General features: G+C 40.9%; 4 protein-coding genes across 14 annotated transcripts; 2 read left to right on the top strand and 2 right to left on the bottom strand.

The window, feature by feature from the left end:
* Nucleotides 1-142: 142 nt before the first annotated feature.
* LOC135671909 (adenine phosphoribosyltransferase 1, chloroplastic-like) lies at nucleotides 143-4095 on the top strand. Of its 3 annotated transcripts, none has more exons than XM_065180296.1 (5): nucleotides 143-319; nucleotides 447-557; nucleotides 1290-1382; nucleotides 1466-1609; nucleotides 2461-3597. In XM_065180296.1, exons 1-5 carry the CDS (start codon nucleotides 235-237, stop codon nucleotides 2715-2717), a joined length of 690 nt encoding a protein of 229 aa, XP_065036368.1. In that variant the 5' UTR covers nucleotides 143-234; the 3' UTR covers nucleotides 2718-3597. The 3 variants fall into 3 exon arrangements, with proteins under 3 accessions (XP_065036368.1, XP_065036369.1, XP_065036370.1); XM_065180297.1 differs by lacking the exon at nucleotides 2461-3597 and adding an exon at nucleotides 3900-4095 and having other exon boundaries at nucleotides 144-319; nucleotides 1460-1609; XM_065180298.1 differs by having other exon boundaries at nucleotides 145-319; nucleotides 1460-1609.
* Nucleotides 4096-4347: 252 nt separating this feature from the next.
* Nucleotides 4348-14604, bottom strand: LOC103982175 (calcium-transporting ATPase 10, plasma membrane-type-like). 3 transcript variants are annotated; one of them, XR_010512883.1, is made up of 10 exons: nucleotides 14136-14604; nucleotides 12428-12482; nucleotides 10363-12314; nucleotides 10116-10274; nucleotides 8995-9166; nucleotides 8587-8885; nucleotides 7459-7987; nucleotides 6992-7351; nucleotides 6769-6923; nucleotides 4348-4595 (listed from the first exon to the last, which is right to left on the bottom strand). XR_010512883.1 is itself a non-coding variant. In XM_065180290.1 (7 exons), the coding sequence occupies exons 1-7, from the start codon at nucleotides 14310-14312 to the stop codon at nucleotides 7739-7741; spliced, it is 3063 nt and encodes a 1020-aa protein (XP_065036362.1). In that variant the 5' UTR covers nucleotides 14313-14604; the 3' UTR covers nucleotides 7396-7738. The 3 variants fall into 3 exon arrangements, 1 of the variants encoding a protein (XP_065036362.1); XR_010512882.1 differs by having other exon boundaries at nucleotides 6769-6899; XM_065180290.1 differs by lacking the exons at nucleotides 4348-4595; nucleotides 6769-6923; nucleotides 6992-7351 and having other exon boundaries at nucleotides 7396-7987.
* Nucleotides 14605-15315: 711 nt separating this feature from the next.
* On the top strand, nucleotides 15316-21742 carry LOC135671911 (uncharacterized). 5 transcript variants are annotated; one of them, XR_010512887.1, is made up of 11 exons: nucleotides 15316-15804; nucleotides 15898-15993; nucleotides 16093-16133; nucleotides 16250-16367; nucleotides 16975-17055; nucleotides 18347-18441; nucleotides 19237-19359; nucleotides 19441-19551; nucleotides 19654-19832; nucleotides 20056-21040; nucleotides 21134-21742. XR_010512887.1 is itself a non-coding variant. In XM_065180300.1 (6 exons), exons 1-6 carry the CDS (start codon nucleotides 15613-15615, stop codon nucleotides 18401-18403), a joined length of 585 nt encoding a protein of 194 aa, XP_065036372.1. In that variant the 5' UTR covers nucleotides 15317-15612; the 3' UTR covers nucleotides 18404-18731. The 5 variants fall into 5 exon arrangements, 1 of the variants encoding a protein (XP_065036372.1); XR_010512886.1 differs by having other exon boundaries at nucleotides 19632-19832; XR_010512884.1 differs by having other exon boundaries at nucleotides 19441-19832.
* LOC103982178 (transcription factor NIGTH1) lies at nucleotides 19936-21834 on the bottom strand. Of its 3 annotated transcripts, XM_065180294.1 has the most exons (5): nucleotides 21372-21585; nucleotides 21097-21296; nucleotides 20682-21018; nucleotides 20475-20551; nucleotides 19936-20364 (listed from the first exon to the last, which is right to left on the bottom strand). In XM_065180294.1, the coding sequence occupies exons 1-5, from the start codon at nucleotides 21583-21585 to the stop codon at nucleotides 20185-20187; spliced, it is 1008 nt and encodes a 335-aa protein (XP_065036366.1). In that variant the 3' UTR covers nucleotides 19936-20184. The 3 variants fall into 3 exon arrangements, with proteins under 3 accessions (XP_065036366.1, XP_065036365.1, XP_065036364.1); XM_065180293.1 differs by having other exon boundaries at nucleotides 19936-20551; nucleotides 20682-21012; nucleotides 21372-21834; XM_065180292.1 differs by having other exon boundaries at nucleotides 19936-20551; nucleotides 21372-21823.
* Nucleotides 21835-22434: the final 600 nt, after the last annotated feature.

The following is a 22434-nucleotide window of genomic DNA, read 5'->3' as shown; positions in this document are numbered from 1 at the left end:
GGACGAGTACCGGGTTTGGGGATCCGATCCATTACAGATCCGTCATCAGATGCACGGTCCGATTGCACCGGTATCGGATGATCTTGGACGGTGGAAAAGACCCGATTCCAAGCCCCATTTTATAAGCCCGCTTCACACGACAGTGGCCGCAACAACCCCCAACCGCTCCCCTCCCCCTCCCACTCCCACTCCCCCTTCCCCCGCGTCCTTGCCGCCGCCGTCGCTCTCGTCGGAATGATGGCCTCCGAAGGCGGTGAGGACTACCGCCTGACGCGGATCGCGTCCGCCATACGCGTCATTCCCGACTTTCCCAAGCCTGGTAATTCACGGATCTTGGAAACCCTGGCACCTTAGTGGGCTTCTTGAAAACCCCGTGTTGGAGATCGGGGTTTTGGGGCGATCGGTTGCGGGTTTCGCTGTTCTTGATGGGTTTAGTGTGGGTGTAGGTATCATGTTTCAAGATATCACGACCCTGCTGCTCGATCCCAAGGCGTTCAGGGATACCATCGATATGTTCGTGGAGAGGTACAGAGATCAAGAGATCACGGTTATCGCAGGTAATCGTGTTCACAGCATTCTTATAAGTAAATCTTAATCTAGTTTTATTATGCCAATGAAGTTTGCTGTATACCTTCTGTTTCGTTTGTGATAAGGGCATGGAAGATGCATGAACATATGCTTCCTTCACTATTCTTCTTGTTTACATCCTAAAGATGTTCAAGATAAGAATGACATGGGGTAATCTACGAATTCGAACACTAGAAAAACATCGAGTGAGGCTGAATTGCTACATTCTGAAGGCAGACCATCACGTTTCCCAAGATTGGAAGGGTAGAAGCCTAGGAAATTCTAGGTTCTTTTCTAGGATAAGCAGATTACTTCTCCTTTTGTGCCACTCTAGACGGTTATGGATGTTGAATGTTTTGGAAATTAAGCATTCTTTTCACCATTCATTTGCTTGTCGCCTCATTTTCTTGATTATGAATGATGTGGATACTGGAGGGACCAACAAAAGTAGTTGGTGACAGAACTTTTGATTCAACAAGCTGTTCTTTTCTTTTCTTTGTTTTAGATAGAATAAAAGTCAGATCCCCTTTTTAGTTGAATTCTATTGTACAATATGTTCATTTACTTAATCATATATTTTTTTAATTGCTGATATTGTCAGTGTATAAATATGATCATGTCTTTTCTTGTTCATCTGTTACTGCACAACGCATAATTATATCCACTAAAATATACTTGCATTAAGATGTTGTTCCTCAGTTTGATTTCTATAGTTTGAACAGGTGTCGAAGCAAGAGGATTCATATTTGGCCCTCCCATTGCGTTAGCTATAGGAGCGAAGTTTGTTCCTATGAGAAAGCCAAAGAAGCTTCCTGGTATGTTGTTCTCTTGCATCTTTTTCTTGTTAGAAGTGTGTTGCAAACAATAGCTAACCATTTATGTTGCTTACTAGGGAAAGTTATTTCTGAGGAATACTCCCTAGAATATGGTACAGACAGAATGGAAATGCATGTAGGAGCTGTACAGCCAGGGGATCGAGCCCTTGTCATTGATGATTTAATTGCAACTGGAGGGACATTATCTGCTGCAATCAGGCTCCCGGGTAATTTGCCATTGATTCATTCTTCAAGCTGTTGGTTTTCCTGTCATAAGGTGCTTTTATATCCACTGTGTCATGGTTACATTGATCACCGCTCTAATGTGCAATATGATCATCCTGGAGGAAATTAATTGACAATGATGGAAATGCATGTTGAGGAACAGTCACATGAGTGTTTTAACCGCCTATTATGGTTAAAGGTGTCCATCTATATTTTGCAGTTATCTATGATAAAAGTTTTTCTTCCGCACAACTTAATTTAGGGAAAATAAATTGATGATAATGGAGACATATACGAAGAACAATCACCTTGGGAATATAATAAACACACATGATGGCTAAAGATGTTTTGATGTATTTAGTAGATTTTACCACAAAAAATGATATTGTATTTAAATAAGTTTTGAGAAGTTCGTTTTGTAATGTTAGATGTCATCAATTTTTAACCAAATGTTTTAATTAATACACATGCTTTTTGGTCAAGCCTGCATGCTTGTGTGTTGCTTCTTATTTTTGAGGATTTAAGTCATATTTTCTTAGCATTCAAAAGTAAAGCTCCATTTGTTATTAAATATTTGCAAAAAAATAACACTAACATTCTTTTTCGTTGGACTGAGGTTCTTCCTCTAGTAATGCCATCCATGTTCCAGTTGTATGATGTTTTTTTAATGAAATTATTGCTTTAATCTGGCTTATCAACTGATATAGTGTTTCAAAGAATAACAATCTAGTTATCTGGAGGCAAGCATTAAGTGCTAATGGTAGGTTACTTTACAGTTTCTTGGATGTTAGTTGTTCAAACCATGGAAACAACCTTTTTATCTGCTAAAGCTGGGTATTATTGATCATCTCAGGTTCAGATGGGATAATGAATGTATACTGCATCCATAAGTTGGACCAACCGTCTAATGGGTCAGGATTCGTTGAACTGGATCTGACCGATATGGGTTTTGAGTTGGATCGAGTAGGACAAAATGGGTTATGTCGGGTCGGTATTTTAAGGAATAATTTGCTTTATTTTATTTGCAAAAAGAAAAAACAAAAGGATTCAATAAGGTTGAAGTTGACAATAAAGGAAACATATGCTCAGCAGGATCAATCAATGGGTTAGGATTTGTTGATCATGTTCCGATCCATATTCCTTGCAGGTCCCTCTCATATTATAACTTATTAGGTTGGCTTAATGAGTTCAGGTTTGAGATATCCACCTCTGTTGCTTCGCAGAGAGAGGTAAGGGTGCTAAAATATGGCCCTTCTGGATTCCCTTATTTAGAAAAGCTCTGTGCGTTGTGTTGCTCTATTTTGGTAATTCAGTGATCCTCTAGCAATTCTTGTATTTTTCATATTTTTTAGTTATTTTGAATATAAAGTTGTAATAACAAGAAAATTTATATCTATCTATATTTGTCATATATTGCATATCATGAAATCTTTTGATTTAGAAAAATAAAAAGTAGATCTGAAATCTTTGTTGGAGGGTTTTAGGAAATTTATAAGGTTGCTAGATGAACGACAAGTCAAAACATGGTTTACGGTTGGAATTCCCAGCTGTACGCTGAAACTGTACAATTTGTGTTTAAGTTGCCACTCTTATAGAAGACACTTTTTCATGGTCATGTGTAGTGAAATAGGTTATGTTATTTATACATTAATACAATTTTGTTATTTAAGTATTTTGAAAGTTAGATAGGTTTCAGAAATCTTTAATATGAAGTTGTTTTAAGCACAAAATTATTAGAAATTTCCCCAAAATTTCTACCTTAACACATATTTTGAAATCTTTAATATGAAGTTGTTTTAAGCACATATTTGTTGGTTAAGCTGCAATTCCTGGCTTAGGGGATGGATTATCTTAACAGGGCAGATGAATGCAGACCGACCCTCTCTGCTATACGAACAGATATTTGTTTTTGCAGTACATGTTGTTATTGCTTTATATATTGTGTCCACTTTTAAAATCATTGTGCATGATGATTATGATTAAACGGTCAGCCATTTGAAGTCTTTTATTCGTTTAGGTTAACAGTACATGTTAGTGGAAATACCTTATTTACTCGAAATACCTTTAAGATTGATAGATGAGAAGCATGACTGAAGTGGTTGAATGTTGTGCTTTTGTGTCATCGAAATACCTTTTGTGCTTTTGTGTCCTCTCTGTCCAAAGCCTTTCTCACCAGTTTACCAGTTGATAAAAGATGTAAGCATAAGTTACACGTTCGCTGTTTAATATCTTTATCTATTGGGGAATAGTACTTTTTTTTTTATTTGTACTATTTTTATTTGATAAATGCAGAATGAAATTTATTTATTTTGTTGCTGGAACGGGGACGTGAGAGGTTAGGCAGGCGATGATAGTTTGCTCGGCGAAGTGCATTGTTTGTTTCATCCATTTACAAACAGTTGTAATGTGATGATAGCTTTTGTTGAACAAAATCAGGAGCTGCTCCCAATTACGGAAAATATATATATATTAAAACTCTGTTAAAATACAAATTACAAAGTGTGTTTTGCAACTCAGAGAAGTCCAGTATTTTTAATCTATTTCCAAACAATATTTTGGCTAAATTTGCGGCTAATAAAATAAAGGCGTCCAAACTGTGCTGTCGCACACAAGTAATATTTTTTAGACCAGTCTGGTAAAAATTAATAATAATTTCGCGTCGTTCAGAAGAAATACAATTATCAGGACAGTTCTCTAGGAATGTGAATCCAGACATTCCGATCATTGCCTCGGACGATCATTGATTCAAATATGTTTCACTGTTGGAAAGAGTCAGTTATTTAAAGCGTACAACATAACTGATTCCATGTTAATTTACTGCTAATATTAATTGACTCCAAATCCTAAACTTTCTTAGCCTATCCACTAATAAATAGCTGGGAAGATGAAAAAAAACAAAAGAAGAAGAAGAAGAGTATTCGATGAATCTCGTTGGAGCTTTCTTCGTGCATTCCAGATTTTAATTCCCAGCCATTGGCGAGGCTAGACCTGATAGAACATGATCTGATATCAATATCCAACAAGCGAAAACAAGAGAGGATGATGATGATGATGATGTTCAAGAAACCAAAGGGGGGGGTCGCTGTGACCAAAAAACTTAAATCATTCCAGTAAAGATCAAGAACTTGGATCGAGAAGAGAAGCAAGCATATATACATATATATATATATATATATATATATATATATATATATATATATATATATATATATATATATATATATTCATTACCCTAGAGATTCTTTGGAGCAAGGAACAGAAAGAAATAATCAAGTGTGAGAATTTGACTAATTCTTGGAACAAAACAAATGAATAAATAATTTTTTTTCCTTCAGAAACAATCAATCATCAGGGCACCCAAGTAAGTTGCTCCCAAAAGAATAATGATAAGAATCACGTACGATTACCAAATCCGTTTCACACGCGAAATAAACTCGCAGAATGAGACACGAAATTCCCAAACAAACCATCCATCATAGATCATCCGGATTCAAATATCAACCAGGTGAGAAACAGAAGAGCATACCTACTTTTATTTAGTCTATAGTCTAAAGATAACATACGACGCCACGCTCTTCTTTGGACAGCTTAACATTTCACACTAAGCTCTCCCCCCCCCCCCCCAATGAATAATATCATCGTCTAACGATCTATGCTGTTAAATTAGTCCAAATGTCTGTCACAAAGCGTATTCAAGAAGCAAATATCATCATCTTTCCGATTAAATCCTCAAGGACAGCCCTCTTTTTTTTTACAAAAAGAAATGAAAAAACACAAAAGACCACTCCCTGCCTATCACAGGATTCTGTTCTAGGACCCTAAGGGGGATCGCTGTGACAGACAGACAGACCTGGGGATTGATCACCAAAAAAGATAAACCCAAACAATGCGATAAAGATCACGGAATTCGAACAAGAAGCGAGCATACTCATTATTCTAAAGATTCTTGAAGAAAAGGAACAAGGAACAAAAAAAAGTACAGTTAATGCGATCAGCAAGCGATCTTGATTCAACCACGACTCCGAAAATTCTTTGAAAGCAGAACAAATAGCCAGAGTTACTCCCTCTTGCTCCCGGTCCTTGTGATCCGAGCAGGTAGTGCAACGCAGAAGCAGTTATCGAGGGCAGGAGGACCTTCACCGTCCCAAGAGATCATTCGACCTCATATGACATAGTCGAACGAACGACGATGGAAACGGTACCAAGATCGATATATAAATAAATAAAAACGACCCTAAACGAAGGAAGGAAGAAGAGAGGTCGAGGGGCATACCCTATCCCACGATGAGACTCTTGGGAGGTTGGTTATGCAATCGGAGGAGGGATTGATTAGAAAGCTCAAACTATTCGACCTGGGAAGGCTCCTATGGAGGATGGGATCGAAAGATCCATGGAGGGTAGGGTTTCTTCTTGTGGGGAAAGAGAAGAGAAAAGACCGAGAGGGCTTTGGACAGGTCGGGCGGGGACGGGAGCGGGGAGATTTCTCCTTTTAACTCGATCGACTTTGTCACGTGCACACAGCCACGGACTCATAACGGCCACCGCCTCTAGCTGCTGCGTGGCTCACCCCTGAAAACTGTGACGGTGACGACGTGCGTCGCTGGTCCCACGGTAGTCGTGCTCACATCACCCCGTAAAAATTTCTGCGATCCACTCATTGGAGCCTTCAAGAACTACTACTACTTCCCCTGATCGAACAGCATCAGGAAAGTGCGAAAAATTAATTGATTTTTTATAACACAAATTAGTTTGTTCCGATAGAAATATGGAGCCTATGGTTACAAAGATCCAGTTTGATGCGAAATAAGACGGGATTACCCATAGGTTAACGGACATGAGTTTAAGCTCTTTTACGGGCTAAGATAAAATTGCTCTCTGCTATTTTCCCGCCCATATTTTGTCGAAGAAATTACGCGATCGAATCGATCCAAAGGTCAGCAAGAAATGGGATCAAGGAGCGATCTTAATCTGAAATACTCCGAAGATTCTTGAAACTCGTACGAACAAAGAACGGAAAGAAAAGCCCATCTTATTTTGAGTACTAGGAAGATTCTTGGAGACGAGAAAAAAAGACGAAGAACAGAAAGAAAAGCCGTGAAGGAACGGGATCAAGAAGCCATCTCGACAAAGATTCTTGGAGAACAGGACAAATCGATGATACCTGAGCCAAAGGAATTAGTCGGACCTTCCGATCCGAGCAGGCGGCGAACACCGAGAGGTCGTCGCGGAAGCAGCAACGGGGCACCGATCCTCGGATGAAAACCGTCCCAGTAGAGCATTCGACCTCACGTCCTAGATAGAAAGAGCGGACGAACCCTAAACAGCGGGTTGGAGATCAAGATACGAAACCCTAAACAGAGGGAAGAGGGATCGAGGTGCATTACCTGTCGCAAGATGAGACGAGGAAGCGATCGCTGGAATCGGGGGAGGTCCCATCGGAGGAAGATTGGGGTGGGTTTGGATGAGACGGAAGGAGAAGCGAGAGAGAGGGAGAGAGGAGTCCAATCTCCATTTGTCCCACTTGTATCTTCCCTTTAGTATGCGGCCGACTTTGTCGTATTTGCATGCACCACCAGCGGGAACCCAAATCAAAGGCTAACAACCAGGTTGGGGTCCCACTAGTCATTTAAAAGTACCTTTCTTTTATCATCAGGTGAAATATAACCACATCCATCCATGTTCATTTATTATCGAGAGTGTTAAGTTAAATCTGCATAGCCAGCAATCTATCATATCCATGAAGTCTGCCACCAAATCAAAAAATGCTTAGAAAAGAGGAAGCACCGCATGCAAATCATCCACTACAATCAGATAATATAGAACATAAAACAACATGTCAGATGATGCTTACATGTCCAATACCACCAATGTGTAAAACCTTACATGAGTCATCTTCCTCTTTCTGATAAAAGAGTTTCGAACAAAATCTTTAACAATGTGCCACAACAAAGAAAAATCCAAGAATGGAAGTGTTGTCAAGGAGGGGGCTTTACTTCCACTTGTAGCTTCCCGTCATAGAAACCAAGAAACTGATGCTGTAGATCTTTCCATGTGGGGATCAAAAAGAAGCAACTTGGAAAAACAGCAAAAAGCAATTTAGGCATGTTTACCTGACCTCTGCTGCATGATCCTTAAAGAGACCCTACTGGTAATAACTTGACGACTGCAGCAATGGGCATTCCTAAGAACCCAAGGAAAACAGTTACAAACCACTGTGACATTGTAAGTGGTATCGTGTTTGCAAAGTCCCCAAGAAATTGGACAATTATAAATTGAAAGACGACGGTGCTGATGAGAACGGCCAGAAAGACATAGTTCTGCAAGATGCCCCGGAATACATTTATCTTCTCCATCTCTCTAGAGCTTATCTCATTGAACACCTGCATAAGACAATTCATTAAGTAAAAAAACACATGCTCTGGATAGTACAGGAGCAACTTGCTAAACAAACTACTAATTCTGAGACAACTAAGATGTTAAAAATTGTTCAATATGCTGGGTTTTAGAAAGATATTTTACAAGTGTAAAGTGTTATAACAGTGGCTATCGAGTAAAAGGGATAAGGCTGTAAGATGTACAAGAATGATTGAAATGATATGTGAATAATAATTTTAATCTTTCGTGGGTTGTATTTAAAATTAAGTAATCCTGTGTCTAAACAAATAGTGTGCACGTTATCTGGAAGATCTAAGATCCAATAATTACACTTGTGCTGTTCACAAATTTGCACCATTCTTCTCATTTATTGTGCAAATCAACAAGAAATCCTAGTTAAATGGCATTCTTACGTCAGTCTAAACCTGAGGCAAGTCACTGATGAATTATCCATTGATTTCTTTTTTTTTTTAAATGTAAAGGTTAGTTCTTTCTCAAAAAAGTTCACACATATATCTAGTAGTTTCTTCTAGTAGGAACAACACTAACGAATCCTGAAACAACATATGTTTCGAAAATAAAATTCTAGAATCTAGTGAATTACCTGACAGAAAACAAACGAATTGAATGTGATAGTGTTAAGAGTAAGATCGGTGTCAGGGCCATCAAGCTGAAATAACCATTTTCCCTGTGTCTGGAGATACCATATTGTGATGAATTGGTATATTGATTGTCCCAGGATATTTCTCCACATTGTGTTGTTGATAAATTTCCCAGTCCTTCCAACTGGTGCTCTTTGCATCAAGTCATCACGTGGTGGTTCAGTGGCTAATGCTAATGCTCCTAAGGTGTCCATAATCATGTTCACCCAAAGTAGCTGAACAGCAGTAAGTGGAGCATTTCCTAGAGCAAAAGAAGGGCAAAGTAAGAGGAAATGATACTAAAAATTAAAAATAAAAAATAAAACTGGAAAAGTAAATTTGGCCCAGAAAGCAAGTTAAATATGCTTAACCTGACCAGCAGGCTGAGGAGAAATTAACAACTAGAGCGACCACATTAACCGTAAGCTGAAACTGTACAAACTTTTGAATGTTAATGTATATAGAACGTCCCCATTTTGCCACAGTCACAATTGTCGAGAAATTGTCATCTAGAATTATGACATCAGCACTTTCTTTAGCTACCTGCATGATGTAACATAGTAAGTGGAAAATATAACTTCGGGTGCCAAATGAACATGATATTAATCTGCTAGTCAGTTACAAAAATATTGATAGTTCAATGGGATCCATTTGATAATAGTTATATGAGTAAATATGTACAATTTCAGCTAGACAAATTCCTTGATAATGTAGTCATCGGTGGTTTCTCTCTTAATGATCAGCACAGTGCCAAGAAAAACAAAATGTTACTTTAAAGTGTACAAATTTTGTATCTTATGCAAAATCAAAATTCTATCTACATGCAAATGCTGAGAAAGATTTAGATAAAAATGTAAGAAGTGCAATTTAGCATGTAAAGCTACATTTTGTAAGCTAGGCCGATGCAGCAAAATAATCGCCACACATTTGTTATTTTTCAAAGTGAGCTAACATGAAATTATGGCCAACATTTAGCAGCATTAGTGATGCAAACTAGTATAGTTTGACAAGCCTACGAGCCATGCAAAACAAACTGGGTACACAAGAGCCCAGTTTTTATAAATAAAAACTGAGTATAAATTAGACTGTTAATCTCGTATAGGTAACTACCATCAAACTGGGTACACGAGCCCTGGAAGTCTTCCCACTTACTACTGTTAGATTATGAAACAATTACTTGACCTGCTGACTCATTGGGTGTGTCAGATTCAGTGAGGTGTTGATGAACACTATCGAGGTGGAATGTTTCCAACATAAATTTACATCCTTAATCCACAAAACAAGGGCTTCAGTGCAAATAAAACATTGTGCACTAAAACACCCATGTTTGGAATAATGAATGTTCTTGAACTTTAAAAACTGATTACTTCCATATATCGACTGGAAATCTATACTTTGACAGGTAAGGTAATCACTGGTGGATAATACTTTTTTTTTTGTTTCATAATGCTTTAAATAAATCAGGTTTCGAGAAAAACCATTTGAGAATTACCTCGGTTCCTGCAATGCCCATTGCAAGTCCAATATCTGCCTCGTGAAGTGCAGGAGCATCATTTGTGCCATCACCAGTCACAGCAACAACTTCATTGAAGATGGTCCGCAAGTGTTTTACTAAGGTATGCTTATCTAATGGTGAAGATCTGGCCATTACCTAGCAAATAAAAAATGAACAAGTTGATGAGATCCAAGCTTTATTTAACAGTCAACAAGAGATATATCAAAAGTATCACGAGAGCAACCTGAATTTTTGGAATCAGTTCCATCAATTCTTCCAGATTCTTCTCACGGAACTCTGGACCTTCTATAGCTACACCCTCATCAGTGAGAATACCACATTCCCTAGCAATTGCTTTTGCTGTATTTATGTTGTCTCCTGTAACCATTCTCACAGTAATTCCTGCAGCCCTACAAGTTGCAACAGACTCCTTGACACCCGGACGGACAGGATCCTTGATTCCTACAATTCCAATACATGTATATCCTTCGAATGAAATTTTATCCTCAGCAGAGAAATTGTCGCCAATTTCCTTATATGCAAGGCACAGAGTTCGAAGAGCTTCGCCAGCAAAACTATCAATTGTGCTCTTAAGAAGATTCAGAGCTGCTTCATCAAGAGGCACGACATTACCTGAGGGATCTACATAATTGTCGCAAGCGCCCAAAATTATCTCAGAAGCACCTTTACAGTGTGCACAGTATCCTCCTTCAGAAAGTTGGAGCACCACCCCCATTCTCTTCTTTATGGAATTAAAGGGCTCAACTTTAACAAGCTTAGTTTCCTGACGTTGTGCCTGAAAATCCCCACCCAGTGATAAACCCAGTTCCAACAAGGCAGTCTCTGTTGGTGTTCCCAAGATTTCAAGCTTTCCATCCTGGTTGGTCACCACCTCACCACCTGTGTTATTAAAAATGGATTGTAAAAGAGTTTTACGTGCAGAATCTGGGACATAGGAGCTTAAGTCATCAACTTTCTCACAACTATTTACTTCCACGACATTTCTGCAGATACAAGCTTTTACAACAGTCATATGATTGGTTGTCAGCGTTCCAGTTTTGTCACTACAAATTGTTGTCGCTGAGCCCATAGTTTCACAAGCTGCAAGGTGGCGGACTAGTGCCTTATCATTCATCATCTTCTTCATTGCAAAAGCAAGGCTCAATGTCACAGCTAAGGGAAGCCCTTCTGGAACTGCAACCACAACAATTGTGACTGCAATAGCAAAAAATTCCAACATCTCCAGTGCATCATCGCCTGACCAGCTCAATAGCAGGCCGTCGTGATATTTCCGACTAACAAGGCTTTGAGCCAGCACTGCAAATGTTATTACTGCAAAAAACAAACCAATTTTTCCAATGATAGTTGCAACTCCATTCAGTTTGACCTGTAATGGAGTTTCATCATCTCCTCCTTCACTGAGTGTAGCAAGCAGCTTACCCCATTGTGTTCTCATGCCAACGGTCGTTACCAACATTTTACAATATCCATCCTGGACTTTAGTCCCAGACAGAAGAAAAGGGTATTCTGCATTTACACAAACAGGTTCACTCTCACCCGTCAGACTTGATTCATTGATCAATAAGGAATATCCAGATATAAAAAGCCCATCAGCAGGGACTTGATCCCCAATTGATAAATGCACGATATCACCAGGAACAAGATCATAAATAGAAATCTTCTGTCTGAAACCATCGCGTGTCACTTGTATAGAAATCTTCTTTTTCTCCTTATCCAAATCTTTGAATTGTAAAGACTGCCTGTAGTCGCTCGTTGCAGTGACAAACACAACTAACAGGATGCTTGCGACAATTCCAAGGCCATCATGGGCACCTTTTGGCCATCCTTCCATGGCAATGCCAACAACTAGAGATATGAAGGCACAAGCCGCGAGAATTATCAATGTAGTGTCTTGAAGCGCTTCCCATACAAATACCCAAAAACTCCGGACCTTGCTTTCAGTGAACTTATTTATACCATAAATCTCTTGCCTCCTCTTTAACCTATCCTCGGTGGTAGTCAGTCCATTAGTTGTAGATGTGGAAAGCTTATTTCCAATGCCGTCCACGCCACCATGCATTTTCAACTTCTTCACATCATGGCCTTCGACAATAGATCCCAACTCATCAGCACCAATCTGAAAACCTGCTGCCTTTACCATATCAGGTACGACATATTCACTACGTAATGTGATTCCTGAAATACATTTTGGAATTACAATTTTTTAACAGATGTGACATGTCAGTAAAATCAACAAACTTGCTAAAGAGATCCATACGGGCTAGAATGACAAGAAATTACAAAAGTACCCTGTATAAACTGTAGTGCAGCTTTTGAAACCAAAACAGCAATCCGCAATTTCTCCTGTCAAATGCAGCGAGTTAATTTGATGGCTGATGCAAGGTTGTCAGACAAGCTATATGAATGGAGTGTAGCAGAGTATTAAGATCTCTAAACCTATTAAGTATTACTAATGATGAAACGACATACATTTATAAGATTCTCAAGAACAGATTGTGATTACAAGCAGGTCAAGGATCACCATTAATCACATCTACTGGGAGACACCATCAAAGCAGTTTTTGAAACGAAGGGATGAGAACAAATGAAGTACCTCGGTGGCACTTGTCAAATGATTGAGGAACCTACTTTTGATCATTAAAATGAACTGATAAATTCAAGAAAAAGTTGTATCGAGTAATCCCTCCAAAAGATCAGAAAGAAAAGATAGAAGGGGTTAGAAGCAACCTTAGTAAATTTTACAGAAACCACAACTCATAACAAATTTTTTACTCAAAATAAATGCAAGTACAGTCGTCAAATCTGCAACAAAGCAAGGATGATCTACAAAAAATATCTGTGAGTTGTTTCTAGCTAAAGGATAGAGTGGCAATGTTTAGGAATCAAATCTGAGTACAGAGAGGTCCATAAGTACCACGAGCTATTGAACAGCATGAGGAAAGCATTGTCAAACTAAATGGCATACTTGGTGAGAATTTACCATGAAATTACTCAAACGTGTACACACATAAGAAAGACTGGATAAGCCGGAGTTCACAGAGGCTTGAAATTTTAGATACATGTGAATTAAAGAATAGGTTAATGAGAAGAAAAGACTAGTTCCCAATATTCAAAGGAAATGTAAACAAATAAAATGACATAATTTTAAAAAATGGAAAACAAAAAATCGAAGCACCAGAGAAGCAAATTAACAATCTATGATTAGCCTATGATTTTGAATGTCCCTCCGATTTGTTTTTGTCCTTGAAGTTTCAGGTCATGTTTAGATGGCGGCAGATGTCTCTCATCTGGATAACACGCATGCATGATATTAAGTCAACATGAAATTTAAAATTTTGACTATTAGAACTAATTATTTTCTCTGGTTAGTTCCATTATCACAAAGTTGCAATAAAATTGGCTCGATTACAGGATGTAAAATTTGTATTAAATCATCACTTTGCTGGCGGCATCACACAATCTGTCAGACCACGCAGATATGGCTCGTACTCATATCTCCTTTGTGATATAGATGTGAATGATGCAACAAGTAAATTAAAAGGAAAAAACGAACTCCTCGTTTCATCGCATTGTGATGCTGTGGGAGCATCGAGCTGGCAAATTTAGTACGAGATCAAGAACCAGAAAGGATCCTCAAAACTTGAATCAGGACCAGTCAACATATATTGCATTTCTAACGTTCAGCTTGTATGATTCGAGCTGATGTGCCGATTATCCAGCTTCGCTTGTGGCAAAACCACGCATTCAAACTCAAATATAGTTCCTTTGATCTGATCAACAAAGAAATTTCTCATATCCTAATTCCTTGTTGCTTACGCTACTTAGCCTGGTTGACATCACAAGCCAAGTTTGACTTCATGAACCAAAATATATAATATGTCCCGGAACCCTAAACTCCACCCCTCAAGTAAAACCCTCGCAAAAAGAAGAGATCAAGAAACAGCAGGCCAGATCCAAAGAAGAAAAACGTCGAGTGAGGTGGGGAGGAAGAGGGACCTGGTTGGTTTTCTTCATGGCCTCGGCCTCGGAGCGCTTGGAGAGGTTGGCGGTGAAGCGGAAGCGGCGCTTGGGGTTCTTGACGACGCTGCAGAGCTTCCGCCATCGCCGGAGCGCGTCCTCCGACGAGTTCTTCGACTTGACGCCCCCAAAATTGTCGTTGAGGTAGCTCTCCATGTCAACAAACCAGACCTAGAACAAGAACAAACGGATGAGCCGACTCGACTCCTCCACAACCACCACCCGCCTCAATGCTTCCTAGATATGCAGAGATGAGATCTGAGGACGGAGGACGGAGGATTATTCTATCCGCCCCGTAAATTATGGGGAACTGGGAAGAACATGGGCGGGGTGGGGTGGATTGGGGGCGGAATGGGGGGACGGGAGGAAACGGAGAGTGCAGTCAACGTTATGAAGAGTGGAGCAGAGCAGGTAAAACTTTTCCTCCCCCTTTTTTCCGTCACTGCTCATTGGAGGTGGCCGGTGATGGAGGCCTTTCTTTAATGCGAATTTGATGATGGCATATTACTTTTTTCCTTTCATTTTCCCCCGTCTTCTTTATAGGGTTAGACGCCCACGGCCGGTACCCGATTCTTCGGTTTGCGTCCGACGCCCCCCGTCGCCGTCGTCGTCTTTGTCGTCGTGTCGTTTTGTCGGTGTCTAATCGATCGGTAAATCTTAGAAAATTGGCATAAAAGTCCATCATCACATATCATATGATGCTCATGACATGAATCACGCATTAAACTACATTGCCAACCGGTAGCTCTGCTTTCCACGACCATTCGTCATGCTCCAGCACTACGTGTACAAGGAAGGAAGGTAAAGAGGGACAAGCTATGAGGGACTGTTCGAACGAGATGCGTTCCAACTGGTGGCAGTGAATGGTCCGTTGGGTCGATTGAAATCGCCATGGAACTTTGACCTATTTGCTTGGAAGTCCTTGGAAGAAGTCGGTTTGGGGTGGTCAACAGTGGCTCACACGCAAAAGGTCACCTCTCTCCTCTTTTGACATCTGGACCGTGGTCCAATGGTTTCACCATACGGAACAAGTTAAGTGTTCGAGTCATTTCTGAGAAAGCAAAAGACGTGGCAACCAAAAAGTTCGTGTGCCAATATATATATATATATATATATAATTATATAATTATATAATTTCGGTGCGGTTGATTGTTAGGTCTGAATACTTGGGACGGGCAGTGTGGTGTGTGGGCGCCGCATCTACGGGCATCGACCACTTGCCCGGCCAACTGCAAGCAACCCTCTCTCGCTCCGCTAAGCTCGCTTTATACCAAAACCGCCACCGAAGGAAAGTGTGCTCGCTTCCTCCTCTACGCTCCCGATTCCTTGTGCGGCGTTCCTTCTTCTGGATGCCATTAGGAGAGGCGAAGTGAGCGAGCTCCCCGCATCCGAAACCTTAAGCGAGCGGATTAAGAAGAGGAGGGAGTAGAAGAAACCAAGGGAGCGGACCCGTCTGATGGCGAGAGGTGCCGAAGCCGGCGAGACTTCGCGGCCGCCGCCCAACATCCAGGCCCTACGGGTGCGGGCGAGGCCGGACCCCTTGCTGATCGTCTGCCGCTGCTTCAGCTTCGTCACCGCTGTCGCCGCCGTCGCCTGTGTCTTCGTGAACGCCCTCTTCGCCGTCCGATCCTTCAGAAACGGATCTGATGTACTCCCCCTCGAACCCTGGCTCGCACTTCCTTCTCTAACATCATCCCTCTCTCTCATCTATGATTCTTCCGTTCTGAGCTCCTTCGGATAGATCTTTGGCGGAATATTTCGATGCTACGCGGTTGCCATCTCCCTCTTCGTGGCTGTCGCTGAGACCGAATGGGGTTTCATCATCAAAATCTGGAGGGTTTGTTTTGATATTCTTTTTGCTTTCAGTTTGAATTCGATTGTTGATTCTTTGTCCAGTTAGGTTTTACAACGCGTATCTCCTTTTGATGACGAACAGATATTGGAGTACTGGGCATGCAGGGGCATGCTGCAGATTTTGTATGTTCTTATACCGTTTATATATTTACCTTTAGTGTTTGAAGCATCAATGGCAAAGTTAACTTCTTTGGTGCTGTGATTAGTGGTTTTGAATTGGGGATTTTCTTCCATTCTAGTGTTGCTGTCATGACAAGAGCTTTCCCGGTTGTCAGTGGAGAACCGAGGTACCTGGTGCTTCTTCAGGAGATCTCCAGCTACTTGCTTCTTGCTTGTGGCTTAACCTATGTGATCTCGGTTGGTCTGCACTCGCATAATTCTTGTCCTTTTTTTCCTCACATGAAGCATGATCATTGTACCTTCATCGAACAATCCCAATATTTGAGTGCCACCCGGATGTGTTGCATGCTGTATGGCCATGTCAAATCCATTAGTTGGCATATTTTTGGATCGGTTCATATATCTTATTTTTGATATTCCACAAAATGATATGGGGGCACAAACATTCAAATAATTCTTGGCCTTGTTTTCCTTACATGAATCATGATCATTGTACCTTCATCGAACAATCCCAATATTTGAGTGGCACCCGGATGTGTTGCATGCTGTATGGCCATGTCAAATCCATTAGTTGGCATATTTTTGGATCGGTTCATATATCTTATTTTTGATATTCCACAAAATGATATGGGGGCACAAACATTCAAATAATTCTTGGCCTTGTTTTCCTTACATGAATCATGATCATTGTACCTTCATCGAACAATCCCAATATTTGAGTGGCACCCGGATGTGTTGCATGCTGTATGGCCATGTCAAATCCATTAGTTGGCATATTTTTGAATCGGTTCATATATCTTATTTTTGATATTCCGCAAATTGATACGTGGGCACAAATATTCAGGGTGCATCATGCATTGGTTTCTTGAAGCGATCGCGCCAGCATCAGGAAACAACAAGAGAGCAAGCAGCTAGAGATCTAGAGGTAAGCAGTCTTGGGGAGAAAGCCACTTGGTCATGATAAATGTATTAGATGATGCTGTGTTTTCTGGAATCAAAGATTTATTTGTTTGTTAACTGGGTTTATTGAGAAGGATTGCCCCACTTGACATTCTAATTGTATCAATCATTGCTCAATTTGATAGACTGTCCTAACGAATAAGGTAAAAGAAGAAAACATTTTGTTCTAGATAGTAGTGCAGAATCTTAAATTGTCGAGTAGGCAAGTGATAAGAAGTTTTGTTACATTGGTTGCATTTGTCATTTTTGGAATGCAGAAATTTAACTATCCTGCTGCTGGGGTCATAATTTAAATATTTCATTGAGTTAACTCCTATAAAGTAAAATCTTATCCTAGTTTTAGATGTAGAAAAGGATGACATTCGTCATATGTGATAGGAAATTTGGTTGCGTTTGTCATTTTGGAATGCAGAAAATTTAACTATCCTGCTGGGGTCATAATTTTAATATTTCATGAGTTAACGCCTATAAAGTAAAGTCTTATCCTAGTTTTCCATGCAGAAAAGGATAACATTTGTCATATGTGAATTTAATTTATTGCATGCAAATAGAAAATTTGTGTAATCAAACTGTCTATCCTAAAGGTGGCAACGAACATGTGTTCTTTCTCAATATTTTTTTGAACACATTGCTATACGTTGTCGAGATGAGGATGGTTTGACACTAGTACAAGAAGCAGTCTTTGTTTTATGTTATCTGCTTTCTAATGGTTTCGAGTCATTGTCTTGTTGGCCTGCGGATATGACTTTGATCATGTTATGTTATGAATTTGATGTGCTATCATCAGTCGGAATGCTTTGACCATTCCAAACAAGTCTTTGGCAATATGGCCCCTGACGATGTTTCGTTATTAACAACTGATGTCTAATTTTAACTCACAAGATTGTGTATTAATGCTTTTAACTTTTGTTTGTGTGCACATAACATTATGTTTTTGTACTTGAACAAAGGAGTGGTGCATATAACTCTGTCAAACAGTATGAACAAGAATCTTTGCAAGTGCAGATCAGGAGGTCTCCTGTTCTTGACACCGTCCTTATTTGAACTAAATATTGGGTGTGGAAGAATCCATGTGGCTAATTCCAAACAGTTGGCAGTAAGACTATTGTTTTTGTCGCCCTCGTCATTGTAGCCTTGATCGTTCCATGTTGGGCACTGGTTTAATGGAAATCTTTATAGTTTATGACTTGTTAGTATTGTGATGTCAAGTTTTTCTGTTTTCTGTTCCCTAACCCCAAGTTGTGGGATCATTACAGGAACTGATGCGGCGCAAGGAAGAACTTGAGGCGTTGCTAATCGTGGATAGGACCTGACAGCATGAGGATTCATTGCCACGAGCAAAAATCTTGAGGTGCATTGCTCTTGCCTGTTGATGCATTTGGCTGATTAGGGGCATCACTATGGCAGTAGAATTGCATCATTAAGCGAACTTGCTCTTTCATATCCTTTTGATTCTTTAAAAAAAGGAAGCTCGTGATGTTTGACATATCAGAAGTACTGTTTTCCTCATGTCATGTTTGATTCATCTCAGAGTATGTAGTGCATTTCTCTACAGCCTACATAAAAATATTCAGAACATTCTTTCTTCTTTGTATAAAATATGTGATATGTTATATGTAATGCGAAAAAAAATTTATGTCAGGATTGAAATCAAATAACATTAGATCGGATTTATAATGCACATCTTTCGATGTCATATGAAAAAGATTATGCAAAAACACTGTCATCTGGATTCGAATATCATAATGTCGTCGATCTGTATTGTGTTTTCTATGACATCGAAAGATATGCATATCTCGTAATGAAAAAGATTACTATTGTTGATGGTTTTGGAAGGTTGAAAGAAAAATCGTAATCGCTCGATTGTAATTTTTTTATGACATATCTCGTTTAATCCCGGTCTATTTGTAGACAAAAATATAAGGTTTAGGATAAATTATTAAGAGAGTTTTTTTCATCAAACACATTATCCTCTAAAGAATTTTAGTATAATATAATTTTTATTAATCAATATTTATCATGAGAATTTAATTAGATTTATTATATATTTTATTTAATTATAAAGGGTTCATAATCTAATAGGAGATTTGGATAGTCTTTCCGATCCGAGGATAGGACACTGGTAACGAGCTTCCCGTTTCCATAGGAGACTTGCTCTACTTCCGGAGGAAGTCGGAATAAGGTTGGTGTCAGGATCACGAAGACCTTTGTTCGTGAGCAGCTCAGAAGACTCAAGGTTGGAAAGAGGCTTGGAACCTACGTGTTTGAGGTGAGACCCGTCCTTTCTTCGAGATCCGCTCGTGGCCCCATGCTAATGCTAATGCTAATGCTAATGCTAATGCAAATGCAGGTGATTCCGACCTTAGTTTCTGGGCACGTCTAGAAAGAATTAAGGTGATGATGACGACCACCTGATTCCCCGAGGCCTTGTCAAATCCAACGACAGCAGTTTGTATAAGTTGTCCGTAGTCTTTATTATTTTTTGCTCCTTTTCCTTAAATATCGAGTGGTAATTAGCGGTTGACGTGTTTGACAAGGAAGACTTGGGACTGTTGACCAACAGGCTCCCAAGATTGTGAGCGGTGGTTCCCCGATCCGAAAGAAGATATTGTCGGCCAAATCAATGCGCTTGCTTCGTGTTCCAGCCGCATAACAGGCGAGTTCTCGGAGCACTGAGCACTTCACATCTGGTCCGGCGACAATCCTCGTCTTCTTATGTCGTCGTCTCATTTACATGCCACGGTAAGCAATGCACCAGTCGTGTAGACCTTTTTTTTTTCCTTCTCTTCATTAATAATAATAATAATATTAATAATAATAATAATAATAATAATAATAAATGACGAGATGATTCCATTCCAGCAGTATTCATATATTTCTGGTGATCTTTCTTTTGATGATGACGATCGAAATCTTCATCAGAAAAGAAACTAAACACTCTACTCGATGCCTTCATTGTCCGAAGCCAAAATTAAGCAAAAGAGAACCGAGGAGTCAAACGACCTCACCTGCAAAATTCCACCTCTCTATGTTACTTCGTTTGCCATCTTCCTCGAAGCTATCTCCGGCAGCGATCGACGGGGCTCGGGTAGAGCTAACCAGCTGAAGAGGGCTCTGTGGAGAGAGAACCAGAAGGCGAAACGCTCTGCTGTGGAGGAGGACTGATGCATTGCTGCTGAAGCCGGACGCATGATGAGCCTCCCACCGCACCCGGTGGACTCGCCATGGCTGATGAAGAAGCATTAGGCAGCTTTCCAGCGTGCAATCGATATTTCTGAAATAGCAGGAGCAGAACGTCGGAAAACGCCATCTCACGACAAGGATTAGGAAGCAGTAAGGTAAGTAATCCACGAGGAGGAGGAGGAGGAAGAACTGGGAAGCCACCTGCAGATGGCTTTTCACCTCATCGTTCGTGAGCCCCTCCACCTTCATCACTTCCCGTATCTGCTTGGGAGTAGCCACTGCATCAACGAACACGACAATCGGATCCAAGCCAAAGAATAGTAGTGTATTCGGGGAGTAAGTAGAACATGATGGATCGACGACACCAGCAAAGAGAAAAAGGGGGACAATTCTGCAAAAGCCACTCGCCTTGGGCACCGCCGAGCTGTTGGATGGCGAGCGTGAACCGCCGATGCAGCTCCTGCGACCAACACCTCCTCGCCTTCCTCGACGGCTGATGCTGGGACTGGAAGCCGAGGCGGCCGCACACCGTCGCTGGAGCTGGAGACGACTCCGGTGCTCTGCCGACGCTTTTGGGGCCGCGACCGCAGCCACGGCGGTCGGTCAACGCGGCGGCAGGCTTCTTCTCCTCGGAGCTCGCAGAAACCGTCGACAGCGCTTCAAACGGTAAGAAAGCGCCGTCGCCGCCGGGGCTCTTGCATTCCAAGAACAAGTTCTCCTTCCCCTGCCTGCGTCCCTCCTGCCGCTACCAGAAGTGGAAGATCCATGTAAGCAAAAAAAATATCACGAAAAGTTCCTCCTTTTTTTTACCGCAGATCATCACCTCGTGATTCTCGTGACTGATGCCGTTCTCGCCGTAGTTATCGGTCCAGAGCTGGGCGGAGCTCATCCAGTTCATCTTGTCGTCTACTTTTACCTCTCCATCCTCCTCGACCCTACTCTCCACGGGTAACAACTCCTGGAGAACACGCCCGAAACACCCGCCGCGGCATCGCTCCGTTTCCTTCTTCAATCCGTCGATCACTGCGACCGGAATTCTCAGAACCGCAAGAAAACGAATCCAATGGAAAGAAAGGGAAAAGGAGGCATCCAACGGACCCTCGCCGAGGAGATGCATGCAGAGAGGGAGCTCGCGCTGGAAAGCTTCGATCTTGCGCTTCTCCTCCTCCAAGATCTTGATGGACTCCACCAGCCTAGCCGCCCTGCCGGCGCTCTCCGTCGCCGCATCCTTCACGAAGCCGCCGACGGTCCGCATGGCGCAGAGCTGCAACGCCAACCCCACCTCCGAGCCCATCGCCGCTGGCTCTATCATCCCTCCCGTCGTCGTCGTCGTCTTTTTTTTTGAACGGAGGAGAAGAAAAGGGAGCGGAGAGGAATCGTCCGGTTCGAGGGAATCGTGGAAGAGGGGACAAAACGAACGGGAGGATATCCACGAGGTCGAGCTCGAGCGGTCGCGTAAGTCATCCGACGCCAACACGCGCTTCTCCATCCAACTCGCTTCGACTTGGAATCTTCGTGCCACCTTTTTATTTTATTTTATTTATTTATTTTTTTATTATTTATTTATATTTTTTATGTAATGATTTAATCACGATGTCAATTTATTTTAGACTGTATATATATATATATATATATATATATATATATATATATATATATATATATATATATATATATTAGAAAAGAAACATATGGATGCAAAGTAGAGGATCCTATTCTGTGAAAAATAATCACACTAAATACATGATTATATTACTTGTATGGATTCATATTTCTCTTTTTTTATTCTCGATAGAACCTAAAAGAGAGAGAGAGAGAGAGAGAGAGATGAACAAAGGGTAGGAAATATAACATCCCTCGTGATGCAATTAATTTTGGTAGATCGTGTTGGGTCATCCACCGTGCAAGAATCTTGGAAATGCGACAAGCCTAGATATAATTCGAAGGGTGTGTGAGGGGATGGATGGATGGATGGATGGATGGTAGATGGGGGTAACATTTCGTTTCCGTTCTGTGGTGATGGATGGTCGATAACCTCGTGGCACATGAAAGGACGGTCGTCCTTCCTTGTCTCGATTGATTCCTCCTCCTATCGAGGGAGGGGTTCACGAATGGGAAGAGTGGAATGAGTGCTTAGAAGATGCCATGGGAGGAACGCAGC

This window comes from Musa acuminata, chromosome BXJ1-4 (assembly GCF_036884655.1).
Source record: "Musa acuminata AAA Group cultivar baxijiao chromosome BXJ1-4, Cavendish_Baxijiao_AAA, whole genome shotgun sequence".
In the NCBI taxonomy this organism is placed as follows: Eukaryota; Viridiplantae; Streptophyta; class Magnoliopsida; order Zingiberales; family Musaceae; genus Musa; species Musa acuminata.
Note: the sequence above shows the minus strand (reverse complement) of the source record. Positions and strands in the feature narration are given on the sequence as shown.

Excerpts from the sequence above, each read along its gene's own strand:
- LOC135671911 (XM_065180300.1), top strand. The coding sequence starts at position 15,613 with ATGGCGAGAGGTGCCGAAGCCGGCGAGACTTCGCGGCCGCCGCCCAAC. Across the intron at positions 15,994-16,092 it reads TCATCATCAAAATCTGGAGG|ATATTGGAGTACTGGGCATG; the intron begins GTTTGTTTTGAT and ends GATGACGAACAG. Across the intron at positions 16,134-16,249 it reads AGGGGCATGCTGCAGATTTT|TGTTGCTGTCATGACAAGAG; the intron begins GTATGTTCTTAT and ends CTTCCATTCTAG.
- LOC103982175 (XM_065180290.1), bottom strand. The coding sequence starts at position 14,312 with ATGGAGAGCTACCTCAACGACAATTTTGGGGGCGTCAAGTCGAAGAAC. Across the intron at positions 12,483-14,135 it reads CCATGAAGAAAACCAACCAG|GAGAAATTGCGGATTGCTGT; the intron begins GTCCCTCTTCCT and ends TGCATTTGACAG. Across the intron at positions 7,988-8,586 it reads ATTCGTTTGTTTTCTGTCAG|GTGTTCAATGAGATAAGCTC; the intron begins GTAATTCACTAG and ends TGTCTTATGCAG.
- LOC103982178 (XM_065180292.1), bottom strand. The coding sequence starts at position 21,762 with ATGGAGAAGCGCGTGTTGGCGTCGGATGACTTACGCGACCGCTCGAGC. Across the intron at positions 21,297-21,371 it reads CATGCATCTCCTCGGCGAGG|TGATCGACGGATTGAAGAAG; the intron begins GTCCGTTGGATG and ends TTCCGGTCGCAG. Across the intron at positions 20,552-20,681 it reads ACAGCTCGGCGGTGCCCAAG|TGGCTACTCCCAAGCAGATA; the intron begins GCGAGTGGCTTT and ends TCGTTGATGCAG.
- LOC135671909 (XM_065180298.1), top strand. The coding sequence starts at position 235 with ATGATGGCCTCCGAAGGCGGTGAGGACTACCGCCTGACGCGGATCGCG. Across the intron at positions 320-446 it reads TCCCGACTTTCCCAAGCCTG|GTATCATGTTTCAAGATATC; the intron begins GTAATTCACGGA and ends GTGTGGGTGTAG. Across the intron at positions 1,383-1,459 it reads AAAGCCAAAGAAGCTTCCTG|GGAAAGTTATTTCTGAGGAA; the intron begins GTATGTTGTTCT and ends GTTGCTTACTAG.